Source organism: Paroedura picta, chromosome 7, assembly GCF_049243985.1.
Source record: "Paroedura picta isolate Pp20150507F chromosome 7, Ppicta_v3.0, whole genome shotgun sequence".
In the NCBI taxonomy this organism is placed as follows: domain Eukaryota; kingdom Metazoa; phylum Chordata; class Lepidosauria; order Squamata; family Gekkonidae; genus Paroedura; species Paroedura picta.
Window position 1 is genome coordinate 23,061,050 of NC_135375.1, and position 24,845 is coordinate 23,085,894.

The 24,845-nt window shown below is 44.7% G+C and overlaps 1 protein-coding gene across 1 annotated transcript; it reads right to left on the bottom strand.

Annotated features, from left to right (window-relative positions):
* Window positions 1–7,717: 7,717 nt before the first annotated feature.
* Window positions 7,718–23,978, bottom strand: TMEM267 (transmembrane protein 267). Its single transcript, XM_077347071.1, has 3 exons — window positions 23,869–23,978; window positions 21,299–21,686; window positions 7,718–17,023 (listed from the first exon to the last, which is right to left on the bottom strand). The coding sequence occupies exons 2-3, from the start codon at window positions 21,620–21,622 to the stop codon at window positions 16,688–16,690; spliced, it is 660 nt and encodes a 219-aa protein (XP_077203186.1). The 5' UTR covers window positions 21,623–21,686; window positions 23,869–23,978; the 3' UTR covers window positions 7,718–16,687.
* Window positions 23,979–24,845: the final 867 nt, after the last annotated feature.

Genomic DNA, 24,845 nt, shown 5'->3' on the forward strand with positions numbered 1-24,845 from the left:
TTAATCTTGACATTTTTATTTCCTTTACAATGTTCCTTTCACCCAGGGTTGAACCCAAATGAAAGATGAACCTTGTAAAGTGAGTTTGCTATTCTTGTAAGGCCTGTGTATCTGGTAAATGTTTTCATTGTGCCGTGTCCTAATCCACAACTCACTTTCTCTTTATACAGGTAGTCTGGTAAATGATGATGATGATGATGATGATGATGATGATGATGATGATGATGATTTCCATGCCATTGTGTGAGGAAGTGGGCTGGCGACATGAAATCTTGCAACTTGAATGCAACTTTGTTAGTCTTCAAAGGTACTACTGGACTCAACGTTGTTTCTATCCATCAGTCATGCGTTGCAAGTGACGTTCTCTAACCCCTCTCTGTTTGGACTCGGAAGCTCTTGCTTTGTTGTTACTTCAAAGAAGGTAAGTCTGACAGACATGATCAGAGTTGTAACCTCCAGCATGGGAGATTCCTGGAGATTTGGGTGTGGAGCCTGGGGAGAGCCAGGTTTCAGGAGGGGAAGAACCTCAACAAGGTAAAAAACTATAGAATCTACCCCCCCCCCTGCAGTTGGCATTTTCTCCAGGGGAATGGATCTCTATCATCTGGAGACCAGTTGGAATTCCAGGAGATCTCCAGGTCTCACCTGGAGGTTGGCAATCCTAGGATAGAAGCCCAGAATTGGAAGTGGCCATGTGGGCCATCTAGCCCAACCCCCTGCTCAGTGCAGGATCAGCCTAGTGAATAGGACAGCTACCAGGATAGAAGGTAACTTAACATTCTAAGCGGTATTTCTAGATCTAGGCTTATTTACACTTCCTCAGTTCAGCTCTGCCCCGGACCCCAAAGCTGCCTGTCACCTACGAAATTGTTCGTCCCAATGTTTGCTTGCTTTTGGAGCCTTGATGCAACAAGAATCCTTCTGCTGCACTACCACTTTACCTCTCTTTTTGTATTTTTCATCTGCATCCAAGGTGAAAACTGCAGGGTTGCCCTGGGGGTTCAGAACAAGCCTGACATCATGTGGGCATCTCCCCCAAATCCAAGAGCTTTCAGTATTCCAAGCAGGGGGAAATTCCTCTATGGAAGACTCCCTGCCATTATTACCAATACACCCCGCAGTTACCTGAGTGTTCTCTTTAACTCCTGCTCCCTGAAGGTGCTCACATGATGCTAGATTTCCTTGGACTTTCCATTCAAGCTCCCCTGCATGAGCAGAGTTACTATGCTGACAAGTGGAGATTCAGAAAGGCAGCTGGCCAGTTCAGACTCTTCTGCAGAGTTGCCCATTGCACAGAAAGGCAGTTGGAATCATTCCCAGGTAAAGGGCTTCCACTCAAATTCAGAAGTAGCCATGAGAACCAGACCCTCCATGTTCAGAGGCACTATGCCTCCAAATTCCTGGTGCTCGGGGCAAACAGAAAAGAGCTTTTAGTTGATGCTAGCAGGGATTTGGCTAGCCATTTATTGGGAATAACTGTATATCGAGTGCTGCTATTGAGATGTGGTTACAGCTATCTGAAGAAGAAGAGTTGGTTCTTATATGCCGCTTTTCTCTACCTGAAGGAGTCTCAAAGCGGCTTACATTCACCTTCCCTTTCCTCTCCCCACAACAGACACCCTGTGAGGGAGGTGAGGCTGAGCAGCCCGGATATTACTGCTCAGCCAGAACAGCTTTATTGGTGCTGTGGCGAAAAAGGTGAACTGCTTGGCTGTTCCGAAGGATATCGCCTGGACTCTTACAAACATTGTTGTCTTTTGGCTTTTATTTATTTTACAAATCTGCATTGAAGAGACAAAGGAATGCTGCATAATGGAACTTCAGATTGTTTTTTTCAGATATATATTTCTCCTGCTGCTGAAGAGCCAAATAATGTTCTAAGCATTTTGGCTTCTTGCTATTATATTGTGCCAGATGTACCCTTCTGCATCCAGCGGCTGAACACGGTTATTGCTTCACACGGGCCGGATTTGTGGCTGGTGTTTTGATTCTGTTGAATTCATGTCTGCTCTATTGGGTAGACATGTAGGTATGGTACAGAGCAACAGCATTGTCATGGACTAGACAGCCACAGACTCCTGTGATTCTCTTGGGGCATTTATCACACCCTCCAGACCCAACGCAAACATCACATGAAAACTAGCCATATGGCTTGATCAGATCCACCACACACACACCCCTCCAGTAGCCCTGCTAGAAAAGCCTGCACTCCGTCCTGTCAGCTAACTGATCAGCAGACCGATTCAAGTGGGTCGCCATGTTAGTCCGAAGCAGCAGAACAAATTTAGAGTCCGGTGGCACCTTTAAGACCAGTAAAGTTTTATTCAAGGTGTGAGCTTTCGTGTGCATGCATAAAACTTTGCTGGTCTTAAAGGTGCCACCGGACTAAATTTGTTCAGTTGGCAACTGTGGGTGTCCCTCATTCACCTCCCTCCAATAGGGATGCAGGCCAGCTCTCTCCATGTAAACTGCCCTAAGAATGAGAGGCATCAATGAACTCCTTGGAAGAAGGGTCAGGAACACACAAGTCATAAATGCCAGGGTGCTGCAGAGCTACCAAAACTCCCTAGGGAAGTTTTTAAAATTAATATTTATTAATGATCTAGATGAGGGGGTGGAGGGACTACTCATCAAGTTTGCAGATGCCACCAAATTGGGAGGACTGGCAAATACTCCGGAAGGTAGAGACAGAGTTCAACGAGATCTGAACACAATGGAAAAATGGGCAAATGAGAACAAGATGCAATTTAATAAAGATAAGTGTAAAGTTCTGCATCTGGGTCAGAAAAATGAAAAGCATGCCTACTGGATGGGGGATCCTGTCTGGGATTTAGTTGGGGGGCACGAATTGCAATAGTGAGAATGTTTTAAAGCTTAAATTTTTGTATATGTTTTAATGCTGTCACCCAACCTGAGCATTGGAAGGGCAGGATATAAACACCGCCAAAGGTTCTTATTAACCTTTAATAAGCAGGGATTACACAGGGATCATAGCAGCTGTACAGTCAAACCCACTTCCTTGTGTGCCACTCAGAAGCAGCCCATGAAACTTGGAATGAGGATGGGGGGGGGGGATTAACACAGCCCTCAAGGGCCAGCTCTGTCATCGCTACTTGCCCATAAGCTCTGGATTCAGATTCAGAGTACCTTTTTTGGCGTAAATAAAGCACTGGATTATCCTTGACCATGTTTATTTTTGTTACTTCGGGATGGTTTATAAAGAGCAGAGAGGTGCTTCTTTCCGGAGAGCACTAGAATCCAGGAACTCTGCATTCCAGTCTGCGCAGTGTATATTGCAAGGGGCCATTGAAGTTATGGGCAAACGTGTATCCTTTCTGTTTTCAACCAGGCATTTAATCCCTTGACAGGTCACCCTGTGGGTCTGGAACAGTGACTTCATTCTACTGGGGAGAAAGCAGGCATTTTAAAATAAAAGTGTCATGAATTGTCAAAGGTATAATTTGTTTCTTGGCCTAAGGCAGGGGTAGTCAAACTGCGGCCCTCCAGATGTCCATAGACTACCATTCCCATGAGCTCCTGCCAGCGCTGGCAGGGGCTCATGGGAATGGTAGTCCATGGACATCTGGAGGGCCGCAGTTTGACTACCCCTGGAGGAATAACTAGATTCATGAACCCATGAAACTGCTGTATATGGAATCAGACCCTTGGTCTACTCAGACTAGCAGTGGCTTTCCAGGATCTCAGACAGAGGCCTTTTGCATTATCTACTGCTGTATCTTTTAAGTGGAGATACAGGGGATTGAACCTGGGACCTTCTACACACCAAGCAGATGCTGTACCACTGAGCCACAGCTCCTCCATCAAGGATATTTGGTTCAAGTCCTTCATGCATAAGTAGGGGAAGAGTACTGGACCTCCTTAACTCAGGTGAGATAAAAATGTAAGCACGTGCTTTCCCGCTTACAGGAAAAAAAGCAAGAGGTAAGGGAAAGCTGGCAGGCAACAGCACTGGCAAAAATGTCAGAACAGACCAGGTTTGTTCAACATCAGGGAATGTTTTTTTAAAAAAAGACAAACCAGCTGCCGCTCATCTGTACCGAGACCAAAACCCAAGTTAGGTTACATAGGCTTTGCAATAAAATGGAAGAAACTTGATCCTTGGAGACCTTGCGGTGATGCAAGCACAAAGATTGTGTAATGTCGACTGGACTGAACTACTGCAATAGCTGGCATACAAGTCCGAAGATCAAATGCACATTTTGAGTCCCACTGGGAGATAAAGGGGGGAGTGCAGGAGGGGCGTGGCATGCACCCGAAGCCCCAGCTTTATTGACACACTGGGGACCATATTCACACACTTGGCGGTCATCTGCTTAACCTTTGCTGATGCTATCAGACATCCTTTCTAACTGCAGAGTCCCCTGCCTACCAGGAACACCTCTCATGTTACCCTCTTCATTCTCCCAGCTTTCTGTCAAAGTATATCAGAGGCCTACAGAATGGATTGATGTTTTTAGACAGCCCAGGTAGGTCGAAGCCTGTAACCCACCAGCCAAGTCAGGCCGATCCCTCAGCTGCCATCTAGCAAGCCCACCCATGTACGGAGAAGTGCAAAGCAGAGATCTTTTTTTTTCATGGGATTTCTCATAAAATGGTCCAGGAATGGGGCACTGCCCTGGCTTGGGTAGCCCAGGCTAGCTTGAGCTTGTCAGATCATGGAAGATAAGCAAGGTCAGCCCCGAGAGACCATCAAGGAATACCAGGGTTGCTATGCAGAGGGAGATAAAGGCAAGCCACCTCATGCCTTGAAAACCCTATGGCAGGGGTAGTTAACCTGTGGTCCTCCAGATGTTCATGGACTACAATTCCCATGAGCTGTTCCGAACACTGGCAGGGGCTCATGGGAATTGAAGTCCATGGACAACTGGAGGACCACAGGTTGACTACCCCTGCCCTATGGCAGTGGTTCTCAACCTTCCTAATGCCGTGACCCTTGAATACAGTTCCTCATGTTGTGTTGACCCCAACCATAAAATTATGCAAGTCTTCTTTCACAGAAATTAAACCAAAACTGAACACTGGCATGAAGATCCATTGTTCATGATTGTATATAAATTGTTTTTTTTTTTCAGGGTTTCTCAGTTCAGTTCTACCTCTTGTTCCACCATGCCGATCTCGCTTTTTTCCGCTGTTCCAGACAGATGAACGCTTTATCGTGATCTATCCCACAAGACTGTTGTGTGGATGATCAGCTGGTGGCCGAGTGCAGGCACCTGCAGGAGCAGCAACAGTGGCAGTGCCCCCTGCTGGCCAAGCTGCTCACCCTGCCATAACTCCTGTGAAAGGGTCATTCAGAAGAAGAAGAAGAAGAAGAGTTGGTTCTTATATGCCGCTTTTCCCTACCCGAAGGAGGCTCAAAGCAGCTTACAGTCGCCTTCCCATTCCTCTCCCCACAACAGACACCCTGTGGGGTGAGTGAGGCTGAGAGAGCCCTGATATCACTGCCCGGTCAGAACAATTTTATCAGTGCCGTGGCGAGCCCAAGTTCACCCAGCTGGTTGCATGTGGGGGAGCGCAGAATCGAACCCGGCATGCCAGATTAGAAGTCCGCACTCCTAACCACTACACCAAACTGGCTCTCAGATTCAACCCGCAAAGGGGTCCCAACTCCCAGGTTGAGAACCAATGCCCTATGGGGTTATTAAGTCGGCTTCGATGCTCTGAGGCAGAGATCTTCCCAAGCTTTCCTGGTGGTCCTCTCTCCTGCATGCTCCACTTATATGCCAGATCTTTGAGAGGCATTTATCCCTGAGAAGGCAGGGTGTATGTCCTTGATCCCTTCCCTCCTTGCTTACCCCACTGCTTTTTTCAAAGCCAATTCTCTTAATACAGGGCCCCCTTTTATGTTTTTCCTTATTGCCCCACACCATTATCTCTCCCTGCTGTCAACATTTCAATTTAGTGATCACCATGCCTCAGGTTTCCTGGCCCAAGCACCACTTTACTGGCTGGGTGGGAAAAATCACTACTGCTTCCTGAGAACATCACATCACGGGTTTTGTGTCATGTCGCTAGTCCTTAGCAGATGAGATACAATGGAGAGGGACTTATTGTTTAAGGTAAAAGGTAAAGGTATCCCCTGTGCAAGCACCGGGTCATGTCTGACCCTTGGGGTGACGCCCTCTAGCATTTTCATGGCAGACTCAATACGGGGTTGTTTGCCAGTGCCTTCCCCAGTCATTACTGTTTACCCCCCAGCAGCAAGCTGGGTACTCATTTTACTGACCTCGGAAGGATGGAAGGCTGAGTCAACCTTGAGCCGGCTCCTGGGATTGAACTCCCAGTCTCATGGGCAGAGCTTCAGACTGCATGTCTGCTGCCTTACCACTCTGCACCACAAGAGGCTCAATATTGTTTACTGGTGCCCAACAGATGACCAAGCAAAAGGTTGTAGCATTGTGAGGAAGCTCATGGAAAGGGGACATCACTGTGTGGATGAGTAAAACTCTCCTCTGCTTTGGACAAAACTTCTATGTACACACAGGGTAAGGCATCTATTTAGAATCATAGAATCATAGAGTTGGAAGGGTCCTCCTGGTTCATCTAGCCTAACCCCCTGCACTATGCAGGACACTCACATCCCTATCGCTCATCTACTGTCACCTGCCACCCCCTTGAACCTTCACAGAATCAGCCTCTCCGTCAGATGGCTATCCAGCCTTTGTTTAAAAATTTCCAAAGATGGAGAACCCACCACCTCTCGAGGAAGCCTGTTCCACTGAGAAACCGCTCTGACAGGAACTTCTTCCGGATGTTTAGACAGAATTTCTTTTTAATTTGTTTCCTTGATTCCAGAAAAGGATCTAGCTATAATTGTTTTCCTGTTTACTGAAACATTTAAAAATATTATTGGCTCATTGAATCTTCATGCTGAACTAGCAGTGGTTTCATATGCTTCCTCGACTCTTACCAGTTTGTATAATTTTAAATGATGTTCCCAAAAAACTGACCATTGTCTTTGTCTGGGCTCCCTCAAAGCCCTCCTTTTCATAAATTCAAAGCATCCATTTCTTGAATCTTGCTTTTCCAGTCACTATCTGGATTACTGATACTCACTCAGTGGCTCGGGAGTCACCTGTAGCTCTCTGAATGGCCACTTGGGGAGCACTGTTCTCCAGGGTGGCACCAACCCCACGTTCCAGAGAAAGAGGGGAAGACCATTACTCACTGGGGCTTGTGGCTGGCCAATGGGCCCTACCTTGAAACTGCTGAGGGCTTCCCCTAATTGTGGGACTCATGCCACAGATGGAAGGAAAGAGGCTGCCTCCTCCTTCTTTGCAGCCTGGGCATTTGCTGGAAGGGCAGCAACCTGGCCACAGAGTAGAGAACCTTCAACCACCACAGCCTCTGCCCAGGAGAAAAGCTGGCTGGGGGGGGGGGGGTTGCGGCTTCCCTCCCATTTTACCAACACCAGTCCCGACTGTAAGACATACAGGCCAGGGGTAGTCAACCTGTGGTCCTCCAGATGTCAATGGACTACAATTCCCACAAGCCCCTGCCAGCAAACACTGGCAGGGGCTTGTGGGAACTGTAGTCCATGAACATCTGGAGGACCACAGGTTGACTACCCCTGATAAAGGCCATGCTTGTTGGTACGGAAAAGTAAGAAGATTCTGCCAGAACCTTTCTACAAGATTTCACCGCCTCTTACAACTGTGCATTTATTAAACCACCTACAAAGCAGATTATTTGGATATTATGATTGTGCAAGTCTTTTTGACGTGCCACCGAGAAGTACTAAGTACACAAAGGGAATTATTTTTTGGGGAAAAATCAATATGCAACCAGAGAGGTACTGTCTAAATACAATACAGGTAGGGCAAGATTCTTTTCAGTTTCCAAGTACTCTGCGGTAGGGAGTTACCAGGAGGCAAACAACTTCCCCAAGTTTCAAAGGCCATTTGAGAAATCCATTAACCTGGGGGAAGTGGGTGTTCTATTGGTACAATTAATGCTAATGTGCTGGGGATTAAGTGTCCAGCTGCAATTGAGGGACGTCATCTAGAGACGCAGAAGTCTTTCTCCACAGGCGGGGATAACAATTTAAGTGCGTCCGTCAAAATCTGTTGGCAGAAAAATACAGTGATCCATTTAGATTTCATCAGACTTCCTTTTGCTGGTACTGCAGCCAGTGGTTAATAATTGCAAGTGGAAACGTCTCTGAAGCCTGAAAGGACGAGCAACTTTTTAAAAAGCAAAAATCAGTGCAAAGATCTATATTATTGACTGGAATCAGAGAATCACAGACTAGCTAAGACTTCCCCCTCTCCCCAAGTCTGGAAACTGATTTATCTCATGTCTGTTTTCCAACTGGACTGTCAAAATATGATTCATAAACAGCTTGCTAATTTGCAGACACCCTCCCTTAATTGTGGGCCTCTAGTAAAATATTAAATGGCACTTTGCATCATGGCTTATTAAATTTATATGCTGCTTCCCCCTAGAGGCCATGCTTGAGGCAGCTCGCCAAGAAAAGTATGGGAAGATCGCTGAAAAGCATAAAAACAATGAAAATTAACCAACTATCAAAAAACACAGTCAAAGGATAAAACCTTTAGCAGCCTAAAACAAACCTCATAAAGCAGACCTTAAGCTGGGCTTTCTCAACCAGGGTTTCAGGAAACCCTGGGGTTTCTGGACAGGCCAGGAAGGGTATCCTGAATGGTTGGTAGCTTATTAATTTTAATATATTTTTAAAAACTGTTAAACATTTATCAGGTGATAGGACCATATATGGTCATATTGACCCACCCTTTCCCTCCCAAAATGGCCAATGATGGGCCTGGAGAGAGTGGGAAGGGGAAGGGGGGTTTACACAGCTATGCTTCTCAACTACATTCTGCACGATTGTGCCACTTCGGGGCTTCCTCAAAGCCTGAAGAATGTTTCAGGGATTTCTTAGTGCTAAAAAAGTTGAGAAAGACTGCCTTGAGCTAAAAGCAGAAGAGCACACAAGATGTTTCAAATCCCTTAGCTAAAAGCCTAAGGAAAAATAAATGCCTCTGGCTTGATGCCTCAAAGGGGCATCAGGTGAGCCTCAAGGGGGAGAGCATTGCACAGGAAGAAGAGGTTTTATACCTCGCTTTTCACTGCCCAGAAGAGTCTCACAGCACAACAGATACCCTTTAAAGTGCCCACAGTCTTTTTGGCATCAGACAGGCAAAACACCAGGCTGTCTTCTCCCAATCGTACAGGAGTCTGAGAACCTTGTTTTAAAGTCATCCATTAGCACACAAATTCTTTTTGGGATCCAGTTATCATATTCAGGGTCTCAGAAATCCACCCAGACAGAAATAAAGTGAAAAAGAACATGAATTTCAAAAGGGGGAGGGATGCTGTATTGTTTTGGCATTTCACCATGGCAACAGGGCAGTGTTGATTTCTATTAAAATACATCTGTATTGTGGCATAACTGAATAGCAATGCGGAAGTGCCTTTAAAAAAAATTGGGGGCTGGGGGGAGGGGATAAAGTTTCAGTCCACAAGAGAACTGCTGTACTGTGATTGGTGGCTTGCTGTGATTGACAAGCCAAGGAGTAGAGGGAAAAGTTCGCCTTGCTTTCTCTTGCAGCCTCGTCAGGAGGCAAAAAAGCTGTGACGGGGCAGAGAGAAACCGTGGGAGGGGTCTCCCCGTGAAGAGGGCTGCAAATGCAAGATTTACCATCCTACATTTGCAAGCAGGAAGCCACTTGTATTTTGCTCCTCTGTGTGGAAATAGCCTAAGTGTAACAAACAAATAATAATAAAAAACTTAATTGCGCCTCTCTCATGCCCATTTTCATTCCAGCTTTCTTCCAAAGAATTTAGGATTTTCTCCTCACAACAACCCTGTGAGGTAGGTTAAGTTGAAATGGTGGGCATTTGAGCCCATAGCCTCTCAAGAACACTCTCTCATACTGTCGCTAATGTTGCCAACTTTACTTGTTAACACATTTACAGAAATCAGTAAAGAAATAATAGACCTGTTCTTATTGTTTGGTATATTTTATCCTACCCTTTCTCCAAAGAGCTCTCCTCTTCACAACCACCATGTGAGGTAGGTTAAACTGAGAGATCGTCAGGGATCTCTCAGAACCTGCTCCAATGGCTACAACACACTGCCTCAAATAAACCAAGTCAGAGATACAAAACCAGCTCTTTGTTGTTGAACATTTTTAATGCCACTTCAGTGTTACCGATAAAACAATACAGCCATTTCAGTATTCACAGCTTTGTTCACAAACAGCAGGAAATATGAAGACAGAATTTGTACCACTGTATTAAAAAGAATAATCCTACAATTCTAGGTTCCTTTCTCTTAGGGGGGGAAATAAGGCTCAGTAGTAATTCTGTAGGTGCCATGAAGCTAGAGAAAGATGGAAAGCCTTGTGCAGAAAAATTAAAAACAGCAAATACAATTTATTTCAGGACACCATCTCTTGCAACTTCTATTTGTTTCAGTGCAAGTTTCTGAGCAAGAATCAAAGACCCAGTAGTTTAAAGTTACTGAGTCCTGGTGCAGTACCAAACTTGGCTTTTGAGAGCTACAGCATTTATGCAAGAAGAAGGCTAGCGAGAAATGGACTCTGTTCTCTGTATTTATTTCGGGGAGGCTCAAGCACCCAGGACTGCAAGTCTTTCATGTGGCTTTCTTCTGCTGACGGCTCCTTTATTCACAGAGAGCTATTCTTCCTCTAAGAGCGGATGTACTGGCAATTTCAGGAACTCAAGGAAGGGCTATTTCACGTTATAATTATTAGTATCAATCTGCCTACCATTGATCTTGGAAATGCCTATGGCAGCCAAGCTGTCATGAAATACCTGCAACTATGTGGGCTTATTATAATATGACTTGACTCTCTTGCCAGGAGCTGGAAGAGATAGCTATGTTTGTACCCATCTCAGCTGAGAAACCAGACATCCATCTAAAAACACATAACAGCTTGTTTACATGAATAAGCTTTGGACTGTTACCATTACGTTATGGCATTTAGAAAACACACAATGAATGCAGATGAAACGGTTCGATAAGATATCATTCTTGGCTCCGTCGTTAGCTATTAACCTTACTTTTTAAAAACTAGGGGCAAAGCCCATTGCATTTAGAATACAATGGATGCTAGATTGGGAGCGGGGGGGGGGGAGGCTGGAGTGGAAGAACTCTGCAGATTGCCTCTCCCTCCCCCCAGGACCTGGAAAGGATGCAGGCTGCAGGGAACTCACCGGCAGGGGCAGCCCTCATGCGGCAGGGATCTGCAGCCTCTGAGCCTTGGAGAGAAATGGGAGGAGGAGGGGGTGGTCAGGGGTGGGGGACGGAAGGCTGGCTGCTGGACAGACAGGCAAGCTGGTTGGAGGAGGAGGCACTCAGGGGCGGGACAGCCACCCTGAGTGGGTGTTAAATGCTGAGTGGCACTTAAGCCATGAGACCAGCTCCTACTCCCACCCGTTAGCAAAAATATTAAGTGGAACAGATATTTCTATTGCATGCTTGCAGCACGCAGGTTCTTGAGGTGGCTTCAAAGCATCAATAAAAGGCTTAAATAAGAATCAACAACCAAACAGCAGCATTCAAATATTAAGTACATCAACACAAAAAAAGGCCATATAAATGAAGGGCCTGCAAAATGGCGCTCTTCCACCAGGCATTTGGTTGAGGCCAAGGACCACCCCTACCGTCTGAAGGTCCCCACTTCCGTCATCTTTCACACCGAGTTGATACTGGCATGTCATCTACTGGGTTCCTAGGTGCAATAGGGGGAGATAGTTGACAGAGCGAGCTTTGATTGGTTTAATTTTTAAGTTTTAGACTGGGAAGGGCAGGTAATAAATAAATAAATAGATAAATAAATAAATAGACTTTTCACTGTACAGGTTTTTAACTGTCATCAATGTTGTGAGGCGCCTTGAGACTGCTTGGAGAGGGGCGGCCTGTAAGTTTAAAAATAAAATAAACAAACCAGAACAAAGTTTGAGTCCACCTTTAAGGCCAACGATGTTTCAGGTATAAGCTTTCTGTGTGCATGGGCACTTCTTCAGATACAGCGATCAACCAGTAAGACTGACAGTCATCTTGGTAGTGTTAGAACAGGAGAGGAGACCAGAATGGTGGTGGTTAAAAGCCAAACAGGTGGGGGGGAAATGAAATTTTTTTTCCTGACCTGGAATTAAATATCACGCTAAGTTTGGTGTCAGGCAAATTGCTGCATGAGGTTCTGAGGTGGAGGCACCACAATGGAAAAGGCCCCGTCTCTGGCAGCAATTTGCCTTACCTCTGAAAGTGCAGAGAACAGGACCTTATCAATTGCTGGACACATACATACAGCAGCAGAGGGTCTTTCAAGTATCTGGCCCCACCGTTTAGGCCTCTATGAATTGTACTAGGAAACCAACTGCTGGCCAGTTAATATTTTTTCATGGGACTATTCATAAAGCTCGCAGCAGCTACCAGTTTTGCAGCTGGAAAGAGCTTTCAGAACTATCTTCAAAGACAGAACGCATTAAAGTGACCAAACATGGATAGGATTAGAATAGAGAGCCAGCTTGGTTGCAGTGGTTAGGAGTGTTGGTTTCTAATCTGGTAAACCAGGGTTGATTCTTCACTCCTCCACATGCCGCCAGCTGGGTGACCTTGGGCAAGTCACAGTCCTGTTAGAGCTGTTCTCATGGAGCAGTTCTGTCAGAGCTCTGTCAGCCCTGCCTACCTCACAGGTTAACTGTTGTGGAGAGAGGAAGGGAAGGAGATTGTAAGCTGCTTTGAAACTCCTTCTGGTAGAGAAAAGCAGGGTATAAACTTTTCTTCTTCATGGGTAACTGGAGCCAAATTGTGCTTTTTCTGTTGGGTGTTTAAATAAACTTATTTCATTAGTTATCATTATATAGTCACTACACAGCTATAAAATAATCAAGATTTTTCTACCCAGTTAAGGTAGCACATTTATAGGCCTTAAGTTGTTAGGAGCCATTACCATAGATAACCAAACTGTGGACAACTACCTAAACTGATTGAACATACTCACCAGTTAGATTCCTAAATTCATCTAGAGGCATATCATTCTAAAATAATTTATCAGTAGTTGCAGCTTTGCCTCACATAATAATTTTACTCCAAGTAAATGAAAGGTTCTGACCCAAGTAATATCCAATACGCTGTGTGTTTATGTGCTACAAATTTTTAAGGCACCCAAACATCATTTTGTATTTATTCTCAGAATATTAACTCTAATATAACAACACACGTACACTGGATTATTTCTGTGTGGGGTCACTGCTCACTGTCTTGCATAAGGCCATCAGAGAAGTGAAGCTATTTTCCTGGATTTATCGCTTTGCGCCAATTTTTTTTCTACACTGTTCTATTCAACGTAATGATTATGTGCAGGACAGGATGTAAAGGGCACACTCCCCAAATATTTTATTTAGGAAAATAGAGTCTCTCCGTTAAAAACAAAAATAGAACTAGGATTTTATTTCTAGGCACAGTGCTAAATAACCTTAGACTCCTGCTCAACATCAAAAAGATGGCTGAAAGCTTAACGGTTCTCTTGTATTTGAAACTGAATACTAGCTTGCAGTAGCTCTTATTAGTATCAATATGATTAGACGTCCAAGGACAAAGAATTTAAATTCCAGCCCGTTTGATTGTCCAAGCAGATAAGCACAGAGCCAAGTGCAACTGATACAGAGAGGGCCAACAGAATTCTTGAGTCTCTGCAAGAAAAGCTGTCAATACATAAATGAGTATTGCCCTGCTTCAGGCCTTGCTGGGAAAGATAAGAATAATGGAACAGGAATATGACCAGTAGGGGGGAAAGTCTACAGATAAGAAGACAATGTTCCATAGAAACATGTTCATTATCTACTCCCTACTGTAGCGCTCGTGAAAAGACTGCGAAGACCCGAAGAAGGAAAACTTAATGACTAGAGTCTCCATGCTTGCAATTTTTTAAACAGAGGCTGGATAGACATTTGATGGAGAGGCTGATTCTGTGAAGGCTTAAGGGGTTGGCAGGTTACAGCGGACAAGCAATAGTGCAGGGGGTTGGACTAGATGACCCAGGAGGTACCTTCCTACTCTATGATTCTATGAGTCAAGTTTTAGCTACTCCTGTGCCGGCAACAGCCACAAGCGCTTTGGGGCATGTGGTCGTGGAGGTAGGTACTTGAGCTTCATTTCTTTTATTAACCAATCCAGTCAAGTGAATCTAATTAGCTTCTCTTTTTCAGTTCCTTCTGCATATTAAGCAACGGCACCATCAACCGAGATAAGCAGCAGTAGGGAGCATATTTACAAGCACTAAATTCAATCTTACAAGGTTTCCAGATTCTAGTCTGGGACGGAGATTACAGAAGATGAGACATGTGGCAATGATTGAGCATCACCTGTAGTGGAGCGCCTGGCAAAGAACGAAGTGGTAGTAGTGAGGGGGATAGGAAACTTGATAGCTGAGGACGCCAAGGTGAATTCACCTAGATGGCATGATAAATCTTCCTTGACATCCTGCAATTTCAAATAGAGCTTATTAAAGAAAATCCTTGATGACCAGAAAGCTGACCTTTTCAAATGCTTCATCAGGATTATAAAATACTGACAGTTTTTTTCGTGGTGCAGCTTCTCTGAGCAAAACTCAAGAGCCACCTGCTGTGCAAAACCATGCTGCTCTCACCAATGACTGCGGCATGCAACTTGCCCTAAGGCATACAGGTTGGGGTTGCCAACTGAGAATCCCCTGGGATTACAGCTGACCTCCAGGTAATGAAGATCAGTCCACCTGGAGAGAATAGCTGCGTTGGAAGGTGGACTCTATGGCACTGTGCCTCACTGAAATCCCTCTCCTCTCCAAGTCCTACCCTTCTCAGGCTCCATCCCCAAAATCTCCAGGTACTTCCCAACCCAAAGCTGCCAACCCTAGTGCCGGAACATACTAGCAAATGAAAGGAATCAATTTTTTTTTCTTGCACAAGTCCATCTCTTCTATGCATGGGCCTGTTTGAGTCTGATCCACTCATTACATGTTTAGGTGTACATCCCAAAAGTATGTAATTAAGATTTTTAAGTGCATACCTAAAGTTCAACATATTTATAGAAAAAGAAACCTGGGAATAGTTGAAGGAGAAGAGACACTCGGAGAGAGTCAGGATTCAGTGATTTCTTGTGAAGTATTCATTTGGCACAAAAAAATTAGGATTTGCTACCGTGTAGTGTCTGCACAGAATACTTCACATCTGTTATCAAGCAAGAACGCCCTCCGAGCTGCATCTAAGCTGGGAACAAGACTCTGATCATTATACAGACCTTTTGTTTACATGCGTTTTGTGGTCTCTTCTGCATCACCCCTCATATAGGTCCTTGTTGCTCCCCATAACCTATTGCTGTCTGAAAGTCATGCCCATTCTGCATCCTACAGTGAGCTGATCCTGTTCTGAGTGCTGAGGAATATGGCCACAGCTACTCCATAACACAAAAGTCTCCAGTTTATTCTATTCTCTTAAACTTTGCTTTTCTAAGTTGATTTTTAATCTATGAAGCAATTCACTAGGGTCTTACCGCAGCAAGGTTTGATACGTAGCATCTACAACTGCTCTTCAAGAAATAAAACTGTATGCAAGATGAAATCCCTGAATTAAAAAAATGCATATTTTTAGAAGTTTTAAATACTGAATATTTTAACAACTCTTATTTTGCATTGACCAACAAAACATTTGGCACATCAGTGTTTAGTTGCCACAGACAAGTTTCTGCCTCCCTTCTTTTGTTATATGATCTAATTAAGGGATGTTTGACACTCCTCAGGGGATGGTCCTAGAACTGCTAATGTCTGATCACAATCTAAAATGTCAAGAGAACCATGGCTGGGTATTTCTCAATAATATGCACTGTTGAATTTGCACTGCCCTTAGAGCCTAAATGGTGCCAGCATCTTCACTATGACAACTAAGGAGTTTGCAGGAATATAAATAGTGAAGAGTGACTGAGTTGAATCTATACTGCAGAGGAGACCGAAGCAGAAACAACCCTAGAAACCACTAACACATATCTAGCATCATGAGCTGTACAGAAGAAGGGTATAAGAAGCTTCCCGTTTGATCCACTCTTTGTATTGGCCTTACAAGACACATTTCTGTTGAGATTAGAGGACTGCCACTTCCTTTCCTTTCCAGGAACCTGCCCACCTCCCCAACCCAGTTCTATATCCTCCAAGGCTAGAGAGTGTAGGAACCAGAAAAAAAAGTATCTAACTTTTTTGTGAAGGCAGAACTGAAAAGCCTGTGGCTGATTCAGCCACTATGGAATGCAGAGAGAGGAATGTTGATAGGAATAGCAGTTTCAGAGACTGGTCTGCAGTAGGCAAGAAGCACCCTAGAGACACAACTAGAGTTTCAGGGGACAACCTTTTGACAGTCAAAGCTGTCTGATGAAATCTGAAAATCTTGCTGTCTCTAGAAGGCTATTGGACTCAAGCCTAGGGATAGCGCTTTTTACCTTTCTCACAAAACAGATCTATTTGGGAATCAACAAAAGAACTGGTCTACAGAAGAAGATTCTAATGACTGTGCTAAACCGTAATATTATCTTGTGCAGGAGGCCTCAGGGAATTGCAGCCATAATAAGCAATGTGGTTTCAGGTTAGACCCGAGAAAACCCGAGGGCATTGTTTCAGCGAGGCACACACAGCCATCCGCAATGTCCTTAGACATCAATATGAATCCCATGTTTGATAGACAACAGTTCCCTGGTTCCAGTTAAATACATAATAAAGGAACAGAAATGAGGTAAAGATGCCGTGATTGCCACATAAAGCCAGTAGGGCAACGGCACAGTCTTTCCAAACGGACAGATCCACAAGCCGTGACGAATGCCATCTCGAACGTGATGCGAAGTCCAGGATATAAACAGCATCCAGGGTAGAAAACACCACGAATCCTTCAACTTGAAAAGATGCATAATAAACTTCAGCATCAGACACACAACTGGAATCACAGTAGAACAGTGAAGAAATGGTCTTTGTGGGAGCGTCAGAGCAGCCTGAGGAAAAGAAAAACACAGAGTGCCATTGCGTTGGAAGGAAAAATAGTTCCTTGGCCACTTTATCAATCTGCACGGACACCTTAACTACTGCTTTGTAGGATCTGGGAGTGCTGCCCACAGTTAAGAATTCAAACGCCGAGTGTTGCTTGTTAATGCTACTTTGAGCTGTAAAGAACTCATTTTCCCCTTTGTCTAAGAGTGGAAATACTGAGATTTGTAAGAAAACACAGCTTCCCTCACCCACCTGATTGGCTACATAGCCTTTTCGTCCACATAAATTTCTAGCGCAGGAAGTATTTCTTGTCTGAAACCCCCACCCCCTCCTCACCTCCCTGTTTGCGTGGATTAGCTTGTGCTCTGGTAGTGGATAGAATTACTCTCCTCCACTTAGAGGAGACAACTGTGAGAAACAAACGCTGTTGGAAGAATCCCTGCTGGCATTTGAGTCTGTGCCTTGGAATACCCAATAAATGTTTTAAAATTTGCTCTTGTCTGGAGTTGATCTTTAAATAAGGAGGAAATACATACATCTCACAAGAAAAACTGAAACAATCCAAAAGATTAACTTAGCATATTTGGGATTAAAGGGTCGAGAAGGTGTCAAGATAAAGGACTCCAGGCAAATAGCATATGTCATTATATTCTTTTGTGAAATGCGCCATCTACTGGCAATAGATGAGACATAACAGTATCAATGTCATCTGGTTTAAAATCATATACATTTCAGAGAGCCCATGTACACAATTCTACTTACAAAAAAAACTTCCCCTCTTTTTAAAACCAGTCACCCTTACAAAAAGGAGGAAATTAACCACAGAGGAGAAACCCATTGTCTTTTTAGAAAGACAATGAAATTCAAAAAGTAAATTTCATTTCTATCAATTTATCCAATTGCCTTTTTATCAACTGTAAATCCATCATGATTGAACACGGATGGTCTCATAACAATAAGCCTCATCTAAATTCCATATCTAAGGGCCTTATCAATCCTGAACTAGCATATTAAAACTGTGATCCTTAAACCAACTGCTTTGAAACAAGTCTACTCTGTCTCCGTCTACATTCTGGCGGGCCAAGAATAGAGATGCAACCAAATCAGCTTATGCTGTAAGAACACACAGTTCTGTTGGCTTACGAAATCTATCTGTAGCAAGCGCATCGAAATAAGTAGGATGAGGACCCCCTCTCCAGTAATTATACCTGATCACAATTTTTTTCGGTTAACCTGATGCCTTTTACTCATCACTACGCCCTTGTTTCTCCTGACTCTTCATGGGCAGGCAGACTAGCGCCACAGGAGTCACGGATGTCCCCCACCCAGTGTCACGAGGCAAGGTATATAACATTAGCCACCAGTGGAAACCATCAGTTTCTAAGTAAGGAGGGATTTGGGGGGGGGGGTCCCACATTTCTGTGTCTTCGAAAAGGCAGAAATGAAAGTGCAGAGATGGATTTAGCTGTGCCTACAAGGCTTTCATGAACCTTCCCAAAGCACAGATGCTCTGCTGAAGGATCGACAAGCCAATTTCTATTTGGGGGCTGTCAGTCTTGTCCGTAACTGATAAGAGTTTCTGTGTGTTATGTCCTATCAAGTCACTTTTGACTTATGCTGACCCCAAATGTCCTACCATTAACAGCCTTGCTCAGGTCTTGCCAAGTATTAAGATTGTGGTAAAAGAGAGCAATGTATCTGTGTACGTTCTGATAGCAATCAGCAAATGGTAATCTCCTTTCAGGTGCCCTCATGATGGGGACAGAGAGCGGGTGGGGGGTGATAATACAGGTAACATGACTATGTCTATGTAGGATTGCCAATGGTGCACAAGGGATGAAGCAGCTGAATGGCTTCCCATGGCCCCCTCTCCATGGCTGCCGCCGAGAGAGATGAACCAAGCAAATGAATATGAGGAGGTGTGATGACAGGGTGAAACAGTCACAATTAATAGTATCTTGGAGCCTCAAGTCGATTGTTCATGCGTCAGTCACCAACACACTCTCAGGCATATTCATGGCACTTCTCGGTGTTTTTCCCGAGGGACCATAATGAGGGAAAATCACAATACAACAAAAAAGAAAGGAGAGTGGTTGTAGTCTCTGGAGGACTCCTAGCCTATGACATGTTCCCCTTTTCATCCCCTCACCACCCCACCTAACCCATTCAAAAGACCCAGAATCCTAAGACCAGTGCTCAAGGGATCTTACATGGAGCTGGAGCCAAAAGGGCCTGTCCCACAGCAGACTCCCTGTCCTATGGTGGCCCAGAGGGGGCAAACAATGCTCTAGTTGGCTTTGCAGTGCTGTGAAGTGGACCAGGGTATTTATTTTCTCTTTGCAGGAAGGTGGGATTACATGGAACACAATCTCACCTTCCTGCATAATAAAGACACACACCCCCCCACATGGAACTAAGACACTGATGTATTGTTTCCTTGGGGGGACACATTTCAGCGGGGCACCATTTCCTGCTGAAATGTGGACAGAGACTGCTGCGGAGCATGTTGCTCCGCAGAGATCCACATATGGCAACCCAGTGCAGCTGCCACAGTGTGAAATCAGCCAGACTGTCACATTCTCTGAGAAGGAGAAGGCGGCTTGTAGTCTAAGCTCAATAATTCTTCCTCGGTAGGGTGGGGTGTTGGAGAGAACAGCTGGGATTCTTTCCCCTACATTTTATCGTGACAAACATGGGTTAGGCTGCAAGTTGGTAAGAAATCTGTGAAGACCAAATGAGCATTTTAGGTGCGCAGGAGTTTGACCCTAGATCATCCCACTTTAATCCACTACTGTCCAACTTCACCACTTACAGGAGGAATTACATGGTAAATAATTTGCAAGGTTATTTTAAAGGTGGTGTGGAGAACACAACACCCATTGATAGGACTTTGTGTTATATATGAGTTATTAGAATATTCAGAAACACTTATTTTAATCCTTACTAAAGCTTTAGTTGAAACTAGTTCACAGAAAACTGTGTATCAGATGCAACATTAAAAATGGAAACTGTGATCATGTCCATACTATTATTTTAAGAGTTGTTTTTATACTCCTTTTCACTACCTGAAGGGGTCTCAAATCAGCTTACAATTGCCTTTCCTTCCTCTCCCCACTATAGACACTCTGTGAAGCAACTGGGGCTGAGAGAGCTCTGCCAAGATTGTTCTGTGAGAACAGTACTATCAGGACTGTGACTAGCCCAAGGTCAACCATTTGGCTGCAAGTGGAGGAGCAGGGAATCAGCTCGACAGATTGGAGGCTGCTGCTCTTAACCACTATACAAGTTCTTCACACAACATTTGAAATAATGTCACAGAAATGCCACCTGCAGGATGTAATATTAACAGATGGCTTCTATAGTTGCTCTATTGCAGTTGGGATCCTATGTATGGTTTTATGAGTTACAGAGCCAAAAAACAGAGAAGACCACAAAGAATTGGGGGAGGGGGGTAAAAGAAAAAAAATCCTTTATTCTTGTCCCCTATTTCCTTCTATTGTAGTCTATAGCCAAGGGGCTGGAGTGCTGGTGGGTAGGGAGCTCTTCCGCCAGGCATTTGGTTGAGACCAGGCACAACCAACAGCAAATGAAGGGCCCCTGCTCCCCTCCCTCTCAGAACTCCACCAGAGTGCTCTGGACCTGCTTGTGCTGTTTATTGTATCATTGTTTACACTGTTTATTATTACAACTACCTGTTATTAATATTGTATGGTTATTCATGTGTTATTGTTTTAGGTATCGTTCATAAGTTCCATGTAAACCGCCCTGAGCCCCCGGGAAGGGTGGTATATAAATCAAATAAATAAATAAATAGGAACCAGGAAAAGGAGACAGGGTTTTCAGGAAACAAGGAAATAGTGCGGGATAGGAAAATGAGATGCCCCCAATAAGCTTGAGGGTCCTCTGCTTGTTAAATTCTATCGATTTCAATAGGAGAGAATTCATCTCACGCAAAATTCTTTCCTATGGGAATCCATGGGAACTTAAAATAATTTTGGTTTAAAGTGAGCTGATGTACCTGGTATACATAACTCAGCATAAATCCTTGAACAGACATAAATAGGAATCTAAGCAGACATGCTTATATCTGGTCTCTTCATGTATAAACCCACACGAATCTCACAGTTCTAACTTTTGTTCTAATACAAACTGTTCATAGACTTCCCCCTCAAAAACCTCTGTGCAACATTAAACTTCAATATTTCTAACAGCCTTTAGAGTGAACAACGGCACAGAAATATTCAGTGTTGTATAGATCATGAGGTTGTGGTTCTGCTTACCTTTAACGACAATGAACCAGCTAGGATGAAGTGATCCACATCAATCACAGAGGAGAGGAAACCAGCGAAAATCACTTCCCAAAAGTCACTTTTCTTCTTGAGTCCATTCACTATTGCCCAAGACCACAAACCAACAACACCATGCACAGTGTTATCAGAGAGTGCCCGCAACCAGTAATTTTGCTGAATGAAAGAAAACTGTAGAAATCTATCTGCTGCAAAGCAGAAAATCCCCAATCCTAGGCTTGAAACAACAGAAGCCGTGCTGAATGACTGGAGAAGAGCATGGGCTTTTTCAGTCTCAGATGCCATAGCAAGCAACATGTCTCTATATACAAAATGCTATCAGGGTACATATGGCCCATCGTCTGTTAAGTCTTCAGTCATTCTGTAATTACCAGAGAGAAAATGTAATGACAGCATTTATCAGCATGGAAAATCCATCTTTAAAAGAGCAAAGTGATGACAGCCCCCCCCCCCAATAAATAAGACCATTCTATAAAAAAGAATATCACACTGTAGCTCTTGCTGTTCCAAGGACAATTAAGATCAGCACACAGAGTTATCAAAATAATCTGGTTTTGCAATATTAGCCTCAGAGATCAACATTTTGTATTAAGATAATACAAATGTGAGGCACATTTAACCTTGGATGTTAACTAGCAAGTAACCTCTAAACCAATTTTTCTTCAGCAGCCACGTTGTACCAAACAAACCAGAGAAAGCCTTCAAAAATTATATTCAGAGCTACAGTGCAATCCAAAAGAGTGCATGTGAAAATGGATTCTTGAGAGCATTTGATCATTAGTTGGTGATGTGGATAAATTTCATAATCAATGCTCCATAATCAAATGTTTGGCCCAAAGGGCATCTCAGCTGAATGGAGCTGATGGGGACAGGGACACTGGTAGGCACATTTGGAAGTATGCTGTCTAGAGACTGAATGAGGAGTTATAGTTTTGCAATTTCATAAACCTTGCTAACAATCAATAAGAGAGAGGCATTGGGCTTTGCAGCTGACAGAAACTGAAGGAGGATGTTAGATTTGCTAATGTAAAACTGTAAAACCCAGAGGACAAGGTTTGCAGTGGAGCTTGGAGATCGTTTGGGATTACAAACTGGGATTATAGGTCAATTGTGATGGAGAAAATGGCCATCCCACTAAAGTCACACCTCCCCCCCTCACCATCATAAGAACATAAGAAGAGCCTTGCTGGATCACACCAGTGATCCATCTAGTCCAGCCTCCTGCCTCACACAGCAGCCAACCAGTTCCTCTGTAGGGCATAGAGGTCAAGGCCTTCCCATGATGTTGCCTCCTGGCTCTGAGATTCAGAGGTTCAGTGTCTCTGAACATGCAAGTTCTCATCAGTCACTGTTGCTAGTACACACTGACAGACTTATCCTCCATGAATCTATCTAATCCCCCCTCTTAAAGCTGTCTACATGTTTGGCCATTACTAGAGAAAAGCTGGTTTATTGTGTCGGCTTTTTACTACCCAAAGAAGTCCCAAAGTGGCTTACAATCACCTACCCTTCCTCTAACCACAACAGATGACCTGTGAGATAGGTGAGGCTGAGAAAGCTCTGAGAGAACTGCAACTGGCCCAACGTCACCCAGCTGGCTGCATGTGGAACAGCGGGGAATCAAACCTGCTTCTCCAGGTTAGAGACCACAGCTGTTAACCACTGCACACACTGGTTCTGTGGCATCCTAGTCCACATTTTAATCACTCTCCCAGCTCTATATCTCAGTAATCAAAACCTTGGGAAGCTACCTCTATTCAGAAGAGAGACTGCCGGCCAGAATAGGCCCAAGCCAGTTTTGCCTTATTTTATAAACTGGGGCCTCGACACTATCAATCTTGCAGATTACGGTGTGGCCCAAAATTGCACTTCTAGAGGCAGGGAAGCTTTTGACAGCTTGATGGAGATTTTACGGAGTTGCTTAGGGAACATTCATGCCTTATGCCTTATGCCACAAGGAGGTCTACCGCCAGGTATTGGGGAAATAGCTGTGGTCCTCCAGATGTCCATGGACAGATGTCCATGGACTACAATTCCCATGAGCCCCTGCCAGCGTTTGCTGGCAGGGACTCATGGGGATTGCAGTCCATGGACATCTGGAGGGCCACAGGTTGACTACCCCTGCACTAAAGCTTAGACTGGGCCTTAAAACGCGGCCGGTCTTCAAGGTACCCCTGTGCATTTTCGCTGTAACAGACAACGCCACTGCCATGGTTTCCACTGCTCCTAGACGTATCCCTTCTGCTAATAAAGAATTGGGGGGGGGGGTAGAGGGGGAAGCTTCCCCTGTTGAATCCCTGCCTATCAGACCGCGGCTGAAAAACACAGGAGGAAGAGAAGGGACCCGTACGCGGCGGAAGGAGCCAATGCCTGACCTCTCCCGCCTGCCCCCCCCCTCTGGGCGCCCCCCTGCCCCTGCCCCCGCCCCCATCCAAGACACCCCGACCCCAATCTCCTCAGACTCCCCCTCCCGGTCCCTCCGCGCCCATCCGGGTCTTGGCGCAGCATCCTCCCCCATCGGCTCCCCCAACCGTCCCCCTCACCTCTGGAACGCCGCTCGAGGCTGACAGAGAGAGAGAGCGAGAGCGAGAGAGAGTGCCCGCGCGGTAGCCCCGCCCACCGGCGCGCGCAGAGCATTCTGGGCCGCTCTTTTGTCTCAGAGGCGGGCTCGGCCCTGGGCTGCTGCTGCTGCTGGCGAAGGGCGGCCGCTTCAGCTGCCCGGGTTTGTTTGCCAGTATGAAGCGCACGGGCGCAATGCCAGGCGGAGCCCGGCCTGTTACAAGAAACGACGCCCTTAGGTAGCTTCTCCATACACCAGGCGCTTTCTCAGCCAGGGGTTCCCGAACGGGTTTGTTTGTTTGTTTTTCTATACCGCCCATTTCTTTGCAGCTCTGGGCGCTTTACACTGAACATTATGTAACTTACGTGGAACATTATACAGACTATAACATCAAACCAACTTTCAATAAAGCATCAAAAAATTACATCATGCAAAAGGTACTCAAAAAAAGCATTCAGAATCTGTTTTGAGGTCAATGATGCTTTTGCAGTTTTGAAGAGTCATATTAGCTTGCACAATTTCAGTGTGATTTATTACTTAAATAAATGGTGGGAGCGCATCTATTTATAGATATAGATATAGACTAAGGTGACCAGATTTTAACATTGGTAAAGCGGGACACCATTGACAGGGGGAGTTCGTGATTAAAAATGTGGTCTATACGGAGCAACAAAAAGTTTCATAGAATGCATAGAACACAAAAATAGTATTGTAATATATATTTTTTAATTTCAACATACGTACAATTTGCCAAGTGCCTCCAGATGTCCTTCCAAAAGTGGGACAATCTGGTCACCTTAATATAGATAGATATGTGGTCGTGTTGACCCCCCCCCCCCGGCCAGTGGTGGGCCTGGAGAGTGGGAAGGGGAGTTATCTTGTGTGGGCATGTACACAGCTATGCTTCCTGCCCTTTCCCACTGTATCCTGCGTGATTGCACCGCTTCTGGGGTTTCTCCA